This window comes from Vigna umbellata, chromosome 1, assembly GCF_029865625.1.
Source record: "Vigna umbellata cultivar VRB3 chromosome 1, Vumbellata_1.0, whole genome shotgun sequence".
NCBI classification, from domain to species: domain Eukaryota; kingdom Viridiplantae; phylum Streptophyta; class Magnoliopsida; order Fabales; family Fabaceae; genus Vigna; species Vigna umbellata.
Window position 1 is genome coordinate 109,577,387 of NC_142165.1, and position 11,589 is coordinate 109,588,975.

Sequence of the window (11,589 nt, forward strand, 5' to 3'; positions counted from 1 at the left end):
TTAAAAAAAGGTAGGACGAAATTGAACATTTCCCTTATAAAAAGGGACAAAAAGAGGTATTAAGCCTCTTTTTTACCAAGCAATCTTCCTTGCTAAGAGAATTTGGAAAATTTTTAGGGTTTTACGACATTTGTTTTTATTATTGATTCGTACTTTTATCTTTTTATTTTTATTTTTTATTTATTATCATGTCGAAAACAAAATATTAAAAATATTTAAATATATTATTTAATAAAATTAACTATATACTAATTATAAATAATAAAAATAGTATTGATGTTTTTTTTATAATAATATAATTATTGTTATTATTGATATTTTTTTTATTGTACTCATAACTAATATTCCTATAATAGAATTAAAATACTTTAAAAGTACGAATTCAATAATATTATAGTTAATTTTTAGTTAATATATTGTAATATTATTGAAGTCATACTTTTTTATCGTTTAATTCTATTGTAAAATATCATTTACAATAATAATAATCAATATTCAAAATAAAAATTATTTTTATCATATAAGATCATTAGTAATAATATTGATAATATTATAGGAACATTAATAATAAAAAATAATATAAAATTAATATAATTATTAATGTTAATTTTATTATAATTAGTATATCATTATAAAAAAAGTTGTATAACAATAATTACTACTATTGTTACTATAAAAAATAATAACGATTACCAATAGTAATCATTTTATTATTATAGTAATAATAATATCAAATAATATTAAATTTATTATTGTATAGTATAGTATGAATTTCTCAGTAAAAAAACAGTAAAGATTGACCAAAACAAAGTTAATAAGTGAAGTTGATCCAGTTTGGAAATGATTGATTATATAGCCGTAAATACAATTAATCAACTTAAATGTAGTTTAACATGAGTGGTCAACTAAATAATAATATTAAGTATGATTAGAATATAATTAGATAAGTAAAATTTCATAACAGATAGTATAAAAAATATAAGGTTCAGGTAAGATAATTAGGAATGTAACAATCCCGTGAATGTGTCACTTATAATATGTGAGAGTAGAGATGTGAACCTCGTGTCAGAGCGGTCCAGTGAAATGGTTAATGCGTTTAACAAATCAAGAGGGGGTCAATTTGTTTCTTATTGCAAATAACTTTTTTAATAATTTTCTCACATAAATATAAATTTCTTAAAACAATTTAAACAAATTAAAAGAGTAAGGAAGATAGAAAATTGTCCAGGTAATTTTTTTCCTGGTTCAGATCACAGAGATCCTATATCCAGTTGTTAATCTCAACTGAGAATTAACGTTTCACCAGTACAAACCAACAAATTGTTACAATCACAAAGAAAATAAACAAGTTGAAGGTTCCTCTGAACCAAGGATGAACACCTCCTCCGAATGTTTTACGAAGAATGACAAACTTTCAACTCAGCAACAACAATAATACTCAATCAGACTCCCTGTGAAAGTTCTCGTTTTATGCCAACACACCAAGTTCTCAAAGCTACAGCACAAGAGTTATACAAACCCTATAACACTTATCACTTATCACCGCAACCTGCAGATAAGAATTTCGAAAATACAATTTTTGTATGTTTCATATTGTCGTATTTTAGAATGAGAGTCTCAATTTAATTTATAGAAATCTCACCCAATGATACCTTCAAAAATCGATTAATGTGATATACAATTATCCAATTATGGTAATTGATTATGCATTTAATAAATGTACAACGGTAAAATCTTTTTAAGTCGTAATTGATGATTATTGATAATCGATTATTATAAGTTGATAATCAATTATCTTCAGTATAAAATGAAATTTTCTTATTCATAATAAATTTTAGTGAAACATAAGACAAACAATACATAGACTCAAACATAAACCACATCCTATACATCAATCTACTAAATTACAAAAACTTTAATATAAAAATAAGTTTTCATGGAGATCTTGTGATTTATGGTAACACGTTGGATATGTAGTCTCACATTAAGACTAAGCATACGAAGCTTTAACTTAAAAAAATGTGTCTCAAGTGTGTTGCAGGAGTTTTTCTTGCCTTGTCATGCTCGTGCCTAATAAAAAGGTTTCCTTGTACTTAGCAAGAAATTGCTTGTACCAAGTTGCTGACAATCTTGGAGTTCTCTTCAGGGTTGCAAAATCCACATGATGGAGTCCATATCTTACTGTATATCCATATATCCACTCAAAGCTGTCGAGCAGGGTCCAGGCAAGGTATCCCCTCACATCTGCTCCTTTCCTACAACCAACAGGGTTGGGGTGAAAGGATACACAAATCGATTTTATTCCCATGTTTGTTTAGTGTCACAGTAACAGACATAATAATGGTATTCCAACACTTGGCCATTCCAATACGATGCTATATGAATATACTAGATAACATTTTAGTTCAAAATTGGAATCCTTGATTGGTTTTTAAACATAAACTGCTGGATATTTTCTAATTGTTTTTTTTATGTTCTTACCTTATTGCCGCTACCATAGCCTTTATGTGATCCACCATGTACTTTATTCTTTTAGAATCATTAAGATCTTCTTCCAAAGTGAGATTTGGATCATCTTCTTGGGCATGCGCATACCCTATAAATTTTTTGCACTATCAGCAATGAACAGAATGTGCGTAAAAGAAAACAATGGGCTTACCGTTTTCAGTTATGAACATTGGAGTATTGTTGTATCTATCTTTCACATATGTGACTGCCTTTTCCATACCATTCGGGTAAATATTGAACCAACTAAATTTAGTCTGCAAAACATTAGAAGCTTCAGAGTTGGTTAAGCATGGAAGTAAAGGTGATCATGATCTCTGTACCAAGTTTGAGGACACGTACTGGTTCACCGATTGGGACACCATTCTTTACTCCACTTTTCAAGTATAAACCCTCTGTTCTGGAGCTCCCCATTCCTGTCTTACACGCTGAGTACATGCAATCTTGGACATAGAAAGCCGTGTAGTAATTGACTCCAATGAAATCCAATCCTTTCTTGAGTTTCTCTTTTTCTTTGCTGGAAAATTTGGGTAAGAGGCTTCCAACAAGATTCTCCATTTCTGTTGGGTACTTTCCCAATATTATTGGGTCCAAGAACCTGAATTATAAGCAAGTTTATACTCTAGAGCAGTTGAGTGAGCAAGAATAGAAAAGGCTGTTAATGGAGAACAATACCAATTGAAGTCGAATGATCTTGCTCTTTCCGCAGCCAATTTGTCAGCTGTTGAATTGCTCAATGGTTCATACCATTCATGTTGAAGGACTATCCCAATGCTTCCTTTTTGCTCGATCTAATGTTCCATCCACAAAGTACAATTCTTTTTTAAGAAAATTGAAACGCGTCATCTCATGTTTTTGATCAAACCATTCGATTTCAAAAAACTTGCAGGTGTTATCATAAATTTGATTTTGTCTTTTAGGACACTTATGTCATGATGCTGAGAAATGCGTCACATACCTGGTATTTGGTTCTATAGATATCAACGGCAGCTGCATGTGCCAGGATAATATTATGAGCTGCCACAAAGGGCTCCTTTTCTGAATCTCCTTCACTGCACTGAACAAGAGCTAATGGGCCAGAGCAACGGCACGGAGGAAATAAACCTGAACGGTAACCAAGTGGCACTAGGAAATTGGGCTCATTGAATGTAGCCCAGTACTTAACTCTGTCACCAAAGGTCTTAAAACACAGGTCCGCATAAAAAGCAAAATCTTCCCTGTTCATACAAACGTGAAAAAATGACGGTATTTAAGAGCTACTATGATCAACGTGGTATTGAAACATCTTCAGGTAAACTAGAAAACTGGTTGCTCACTGTGATTGGGGACTTAGCCAGCTCCCATATCTGTCTTCCAGCTCTTGGGGACTGTCATAGTGACTGAGAGTCACAAACGGTTGGATCCCTGTTGAGAAAAGAAGATTCATATCCAATTAATTTTTAAAGAAAAGCTCACTAATCTCATTAAGCAATTGCCAAATTTACTACTTAATTGTATATTTTGCTTGCTGGTGAGGTTTGTGAGGAAACTCCTCTGGGTACCTATCATTAATGACAATACATTTTTTTGGTACCTTTGAGTATTAGAACATCAATTAGTCTGTTGTAGAACTCAATTCCAGCATGGTTGGCTTCTCCAAATCTTCCCTCTGTTTAAAATCATGCATACCATGAATCTATGATACATTCTTAGTTGTAATATTAATTTATTTCGCTTTTATAATGCAAATCAGTATACTTGGTAGAATTCTTGCCCATGATATGGATAGCCGGTAGCTGTTTACTCCCAAAGCTTCCATCAGATCTATATCCTCCTGTGTTTTAAAACACAATGAATTAAAGTTATAAAAATTATAATAGGTTTTACGCTGAATTGAAATGTAAAATATTTTTTCAACATTTAAAACCATATAATTGTTATTTTTAAGATATATTTTAGATATTCAAAAAATGTTCTTTTTGTTATAAGTTCAGTCATAATCTAATTTATATACTAAAAACATTTATCATAACAATTTTCTATATAGTAATAATCATTTATCATATATAATATACAAACTACAAATACTATTTGAACCTTAATTTTTGGTAAATTTTCGAGTAATACGTTAAATTTTTGTTAAACACAGTAAGTTTGAGCAATTTAAGGATCTTACCTTAAATTTTTTGGTCTCCTTGTATTTTGTTTTTTCAGAAATAGATCTTGAATTTTGAGGAGAAAGAGATATGTTTGCGAAAGAGTTTCTGAGACGTTCTGAGACTTTTTTATGGAACATTTTAATCCATTAGTATGACTTTTGAGTATTACAAAGGACGTAGGATCGTATCGTTTAAATTACATATTTTTACAAGATTTACATAAATATATTTGTAACACTTTCAAGGTAAGTTGTTTAGAATTTAGGATTTAGCCTCATTTGACTTCTTTTTAAGCAATATCATTCCTTCTATACTCTTTGTGTGCGATTAAGTATATTATAGAACCTTATTTTTTATTAACTTCAGTATGATAGAGTTCAGTTTCACCGATAATGAATCAATAACATAATTTAATTATAGCCCTTTAATTTAAATATCCAAAATGTCTAGCAATGATTAATTAGTATATAAAGAAAAATTTTCTCTTCGCACAATTCACATTGATACCTTATTCTTTATAATATAATTGTTATTATTTTTTTAAAATAATTAATATTTTAAAATTTGTTAAATAAAATTGTTTTTTTTCAAATCATATTTATAAAAATATATTTAGTTTTGTTAACGAATAAATTTTGTTTTATCTAAATATTGTCATTTTCCTCTATCCTCTTCGTGTGCGATTAAGTATATTATAGAAAATCATTTTTTATTAATTTCAAGTATGATAGAGTTGAGTTTCATCGACAATGAATCAATAACATAATTTAATTATAGCCCTTTAATTTAAATATCCAAAATGTCTAGTAATGATTAATTAATCCATATTTATATATAAAGAAAATTTTTCTCTTTCACACAATTCATATTTATATCTTATTCTTTATAATATAATTGTTATTATTTTTAAAAAATAATTAATATTTTAAAATTTGTTAAATAAAATTGTTTTTTTTTTTCAAATAATATTTATAAAAATATATTTAGTTTTGTTAACAAATAAATTTTGTTTTATTTAAATCTTTTCAATTCTCTTTATTCTCTTTGTGTGCCATTAAGTATATTATAGAACCTCATTTTTTTGTTAATTTTAAGTATGATAGAGTTGAGTTTCACCTACAATGATTTAATAGCATAATTTAATTATAGCCCTTTAATTTAAGTATCCAAAATGTCTAGTAATGATTAATTAATCTATATTTATATATAAAGAAAAATTTTCTCTTCACAAAATTCATATTTATATCTTATTATTTATAATATAATTGTTATTATTTTTTAAAAATAATTAATATTTTAAAATTTGTTAAATAAAATTGTTTTTTTTTTCAAATCATATTTATAAGATTATATTTAGTTTTGTTGACAAAAAAAATTGTTTTATTTAAATCTTGTCAATTCCCTCTATCCTTTTCGTATACCATTAAGTATATTATAAAACCTCATTTTTTTATTAATTTCAAGTTTGATAGAGTCGAGTTTCACCGACAATGAATCAATAGCATAATTTAATTATAGTCCTTTAATTTAAATATCCAAAATGTCTAGTAATAATTAATTAATCTATATTTATATATAAGAAAATTTTTCTCTTCACACAATTCATATTTATATCTTATTATTTATAATATATAATTGTTATTATTTTTTTAAAATAATTAGTATTTTAAAATTTGTTAAATAAAATTGTTTTTTTTTTCAAATCATATTTTTTAAAAATATATTTAGTTTTGTTAACGAAAATTTTTTGTTTATATATCAATTTAATTAATTGATAAATATTAATAATTAAAAAAAAACGCGAACACACGTGATAATGTACCCTTATTACGGAGAATTGGCTACCATATTTCTTATAATTAGTAATTAAAAATTAATTTAAAAATATTCATAATTTTTAATTACATTAATAATATAAGATAAAAAATTTAATCTTTCAAATTATTTTTTAATTTTAAAAGCAGGTTAACAAAGTTGTAATCCATATTTATTTTGTTTTGGCACACTAAATAAGATAGAACAAAGCGGCTTAACGAATTAAGAACATTAACCCAATCCTTAAATTTTTACAGGCTGAGTTTTTTACTAAATGAGTGCAATTTAAATTTGTCAAAATAAAATAAATTGTAAAAAAATTGTATAAATGGAATATACTGTGTTTTGGAGGTACTTCGAATCAAAGTAAAAAAAAAGTTTAAAAAGTTTTAATTTTAATTTTAATTCATTAATTAAATTATTGTTAATTGTCTAAAAAAGTATTAATATATAAAATTTATATATATATATATATATATATAAATGTAAAAAACATTAAATATATTTTGTCCAAAATTAAAAATAATCCATTTTTTAAATTTTGATCTAATTTAATTCTAAACTTTATAAATATATGGATATATTTCTTTTAATTAAATTTTGTTAAATTTATTTCACTTTCAAACCCATCATTTGAGTTACATATTTAATATATTTATACTTTCATATTAATTAAAAAGCGTATTTAAAACATCATATAAACTTAACATGATTAAAATAACTAAATCTATATAATTTTAAAAGTAAAAGTTAAATTAGTTTAAAATTTTAAAAATAAACTAATTTTAATATTCACTTAAAATTAATAAATTTAAAATTGATCTAAAAAATATGGTTATATATAAATATGAAAAGTTTAAAAACATAAAAATGTTAAAAATTTATTAATCAATACTTTACATGTATGACTTCTTTTTTTCTAAATTTTATATGAAAATATTATTTTATATATGTGAACCTCAAAACAGAGTAAAAAAAAAGGCAACGAGTCACAGATACATTTTTTATGTATATTATGGCGATAACCTTTCAACATCTTTGAATTAAAAGATAGAAAGAGAAAGACGTGAACATAAATAAATTCTAACAATAACTCACATCATTAGTATTACTAATAATAAAAATAAATTTGATGTTTGTACTCATAAACATGAGGAAAAATGAACCTATTCTTTTAAAAAAACTAAATTAAATATTTTTAAAAATAGTACGATTAAATTAAAGAAAAACTAAAAAAATTGTGAGGGCAGAACGGGATAAGAAGGTGTCATGTCATACCAGGTAGCGATGGTAATGATCATTGGCAATATCCCCATTTTTTCCGTCGTATATTACATATCTACCTGCAAATACTCATGGTGGATAAGATCAGTTGCAACTTCAGGAAGAACAGTGACAAAATTCAATCCAATCTCTTAAAATGAGCTAAAACTTGAACACCTGTTCCGTGAGTGAAGTTATCCCAGTTACTCATCCCTTTGCCGTCACTCTTGTAAGCTCCTTCATACTGTAAAACAGTATAACGTAATAATAATATTGAGAAATGGATGGAAACTGCCAAAAATTAGATTTCGTGATGCGTGTATTAGTTGCGATCGAAGGTGGAGACGTGATACCTGGTAAGAGGAAGAAGCAATGCCGAAGAGGAAACCAGTTGGCAAGGACGAGAGATCCAGATCCAATTCATTTGAGAGAACTGCAAGTGAAAATGGTTCTAACAGATGCAGCAAGAATATCACCCCAAACGCAACAACTTTGAATGACATTTTCGATCACAACCGTTGCTGCTTGTTACGATTCTTCGCCGACGTCAACCATCCATGGCCAAACACCATATATTGTTACAAACCCGCGCATCGCGTGCACAAAAACTATTATTTTTTTATGGGTCTTTATAAGAAACGTGTTATACATGTCCCTGGTAACCCCGAAATTAAAATAGTATAAAAAAGGGTAAGTGACATGTTTCAACATCTAAAAATTGAGATTTCATCACGATTTTCACACAAACAGAGACTATAATTGAGAAAAATTAAATTCAGATTATTATCTTTAACCGATTCAGAATATTAAAGAGAGGAGACACTGCATCTGATTGTCCAATTAACGAAAACAAGTTATGGGCTGATAAAAATGTTAAAGGAATTATGCGTTTACAAGAATAAGCAAAAGCTTTAATTTAAGATAAGCTTTTAAATACACTAAAAGCAAAATTATAAAGAAGGACATTTACATTGCGTTTGTTTCAATGAATGACATTGTTAAGACATATATGTGAGCCGCATTTGTGAGTGTCTCATGTGTGTTTGTTTAAGTATATTTGAAGACATTTGGAGGTGACGATTTATGTGAGAGAACTAATGAAGGGTATAAAGACGAGATGTTGGAAGATATATCGTTTATCGTTAAAGTTTTTTACGCAAACCCCAAATTTAGTTAATACATATTCACTGAGGTGAAGACACAAATATTAAAATCACTCCTATTTATTGGTTGATTCTATGAAATCTAAGATATAAATTTCCAATCATACTTGAAGACATGGATTATGACGACCGTAGAGCTTTAAACTTATGATTAGACCACACTTGTAAGGTTGGATGGTTAGGAACGCAGAAAAACTTAAATATCAGTGACAGACTCTTACATTATGTCTATGTTCATATTTTGTTTTCCTTTGAGATACAAACTTCACAAAACTGACTCATGAAGATGTTATGGTGTTTGAAAAATAACATTATCATAAATTGATCATGTCACAATATGCACACATGGTTAAATAAAGGAACAACATGTCTCTTCCATAAACCATCTAGATTACAAGGATACTTGTTCATTTTGAGGTTAATATGGGTTATAGTTCTTCATTGGACTACGATAAAATCACATATTTGGTCGTGAAACATAGTCCAAATTGGATCTTTTTAATGTTGATGACATTTAACAATATAGAAGGCTACAAGATAAAGATGATAGTGATGAAGACTCTCCAAATATTGTAAAAGATGTTCCTAACATTGGACCACAACAATAAATTTAACAACAATTGATACAATACAACATGACAGAGTCATGGGACTCTGACAAGTTATCACAATTTTTTCAGAGAATTTAAAACATCCAGAACAGGATAAAGGGTGAAAGATGACATGTCCAATTTGGCAATTAACATTGAATCAAGGATTCAATAACACCTATATAAGAATACAAAATCGTGAACTCTCTTAAATAATTTTCTAAAGTTGTTCTATTTACATTATTAAATTTCTATTAACGTAATGAAGTGTGTTTTCTAAACTTATTTGAATTTACCATCATGTCCAAATATGTATAAGTTCTAAATAATTTATAATTCAATTTGGTTAGTTTTACATTCAACAATTCAAAATATTTCATTATGACTCATTATTAACAAGCTGCATCTTGTTACACTTTACTTCCGATGGATTGCGACAGCTCATACTCGACACCCTCAACACCATCATCGCCAAGTGCAAAAACCAAGTTGCATGTTTTGATCAATGACCTACAAATGAATAAATTGAATTCCATTAACGATCAACTTCATCATGCAATAGAAAAAAGAAATGAGCTCCTTTCACAAAGGCCCAACCTGATGAAACGAAACTCGTCACTTCGATGTCCATAACACGGCGTTCGCAACATGTTACTTGCAAGATTACAAAATAATGAATCAATTACTATCACTTCCTTTCATCAAACCCACGTTATATCAGACTACTTAATGACTTATGGACATATTGCACAATATTATTTGAACAGGTTACTAATGCCTGTATCTAATTTGATTAATTTTTTCATATTCTAAATTATTCAAATTCATTTTTATAAAATTTAAATATTGTAAGTTTAATAAAAGAAATTATTTATTTATAGCATAGTTCATTTCAATTTATCATTTAACATTTCTAAACTAACAACATTTCAATTTAACATATTATATATTGTTTTTACATTTTAAATATAACATTTTTATATAAAAATATAAATTTTAAATAAAAATACCTATGAATAAATGGTGATATGGTTGAAAATGATATCAAGACGAAATGTAACAATTACGGGGAGCTCAAGGAGAATGAATCCTATTTTAATGTTTCATCAGGATTCTGAGTAACCGTGTGTACAGAGAGTCTCTAATCTCATACCTTGTGACAACCAGCAGGCTGCAAAAGATTACAACAATAGCTCCAATAGATCATAGTATGTTAAGAATATTTTATGACAACTTTATTATATATTTTGATAGATATTTTATGTGATTTATAATTCTTCTTTAATATTAAAGCATGTAAAGTATTATTTTATGACTATTCAACCATGATGTTGTTATCCATTGATCTTTGGGTACAAACAAAGTCTCATATAAGATAAAATAAGAGATGAACATGGATTTATATGCATATAAGATGTTATTATTTTTTAATATAAAATTGCAAAAGATATGTTTCTTAAAATGCGGAAGATTTTATGAGCTTGAAACGCAAGTCTTTGACTTGGAGATTTTTCTTATATGCACGCGACAAACGTCTCTTTAGTTGCAATGTTCCAAATTTATTAAAAAATCAATTTCCTAATAGATATTTTAGGAGATATTTTGGATCTTTTGGATCATGGGCTTGGTTCCCCAACTCTATAAATAGAGTACTTCATTCACTCCAAAATTATGATCATAATCATTCTTCTCTCATTCTCTCTTCTCTTAGTTTCATTCTTTCTCTTTTCTTCTTCTCCTAAAAATATTCTGGGTTTATTTTTATTGTCTTTTTAAGAGATCCTCGCGGATAAGTCCTTAAAGTCTTCTGTTCCTTGTGAGGGCTTGACCCAAAGCGAATAATATCTTATCAGTTTGGAGATCTATGTGTATGTGTGTGTGGAACCTCCTTACAAATGGTATCAGATCTCAGGTTTAGGTCTGGTGACCGGGCTCAGTCATAATCCTTTAAAATAAAAGATGGACATGAGAAACGTGAAGGTTTGAGCCAAAGCAGACAATATCTTTTCGGAAATCTATGTGTATGTGTGTGGAACCTCCCTACATCGATTGCATGCAATTTATATCTTTTTGAATTTATCACATTCTAGCTTGATATGTAGCTAAATTTCAAAG

At 27.7% G+C, this 11,589-nt stretch overlaps 1 protein-coding gene across 1 annotated transcript; it reads right to left on the bottom strand.

Annotated features, from left to right (window-relative positions):
• Nucleotides 1-1,791: 1,791 nt before the first annotated feature.
• On the bottom strand, nucleotides 1,792-8,338 carry LOC124833707 (beta-glucosidase 46-like). Its single transcript, XM_047308247.2, has 12 exons — nucleotides 8,075-8,338; nucleotides 7,899-7,965; nucleotides 7,737-7,801; nucleotides 4,243-4,318; nucleotides 4,079-4,153; nucleotides 3,822-3,909; nucleotides 3,464-3,722; nucleotides 3,181-3,296; nucleotides 2,848-3,103; nucleotides 2,660-2,762; nucleotides 2,482-2,596; nucleotides 1,792-2,255 (listed from the first exon to the last, which is right to left on the bottom strand). The coding sequence occupies exons 1-12, from the start codon at nucleotides 8,222-8,224 to the stop codon at nucleotides 2,027-2,029; spliced, it is 1,599 nt and encodes a 532-aa protein (XP_047164203.1). The 5' UTR covers nucleotides 8,225-8,338; the 3' UTR covers nucleotides 1,792-2,026.
• Nucleotides 8,339-11,589: the final 3,251 nt, after the last annotated feature.

Bases quoted from the DNA above. Each gene is read 5' to 3' on its own strand.
- LOC124833707 (XM_047308247.2), bottom strand. From the start codon at position 8,224: ATGTCATTCAAAGTTGTTGCGTTTGGGGTGATATTCTTGCTGCATCTG. The intron at 4,319-7,736 runs GTATGACATGAC...TTTAAAACACAG, and splicing joins ATCATTACCATCGCTACCTG to GAGGATATAGATCTGATGGA. The intron at 3,723-3,821 runs GTGAGCAACCAG...TTGTATGAACAG, and splicing joins TGGCTAAGTCCCCAATCACA to GGAAGATTTTGCTTTTTATG.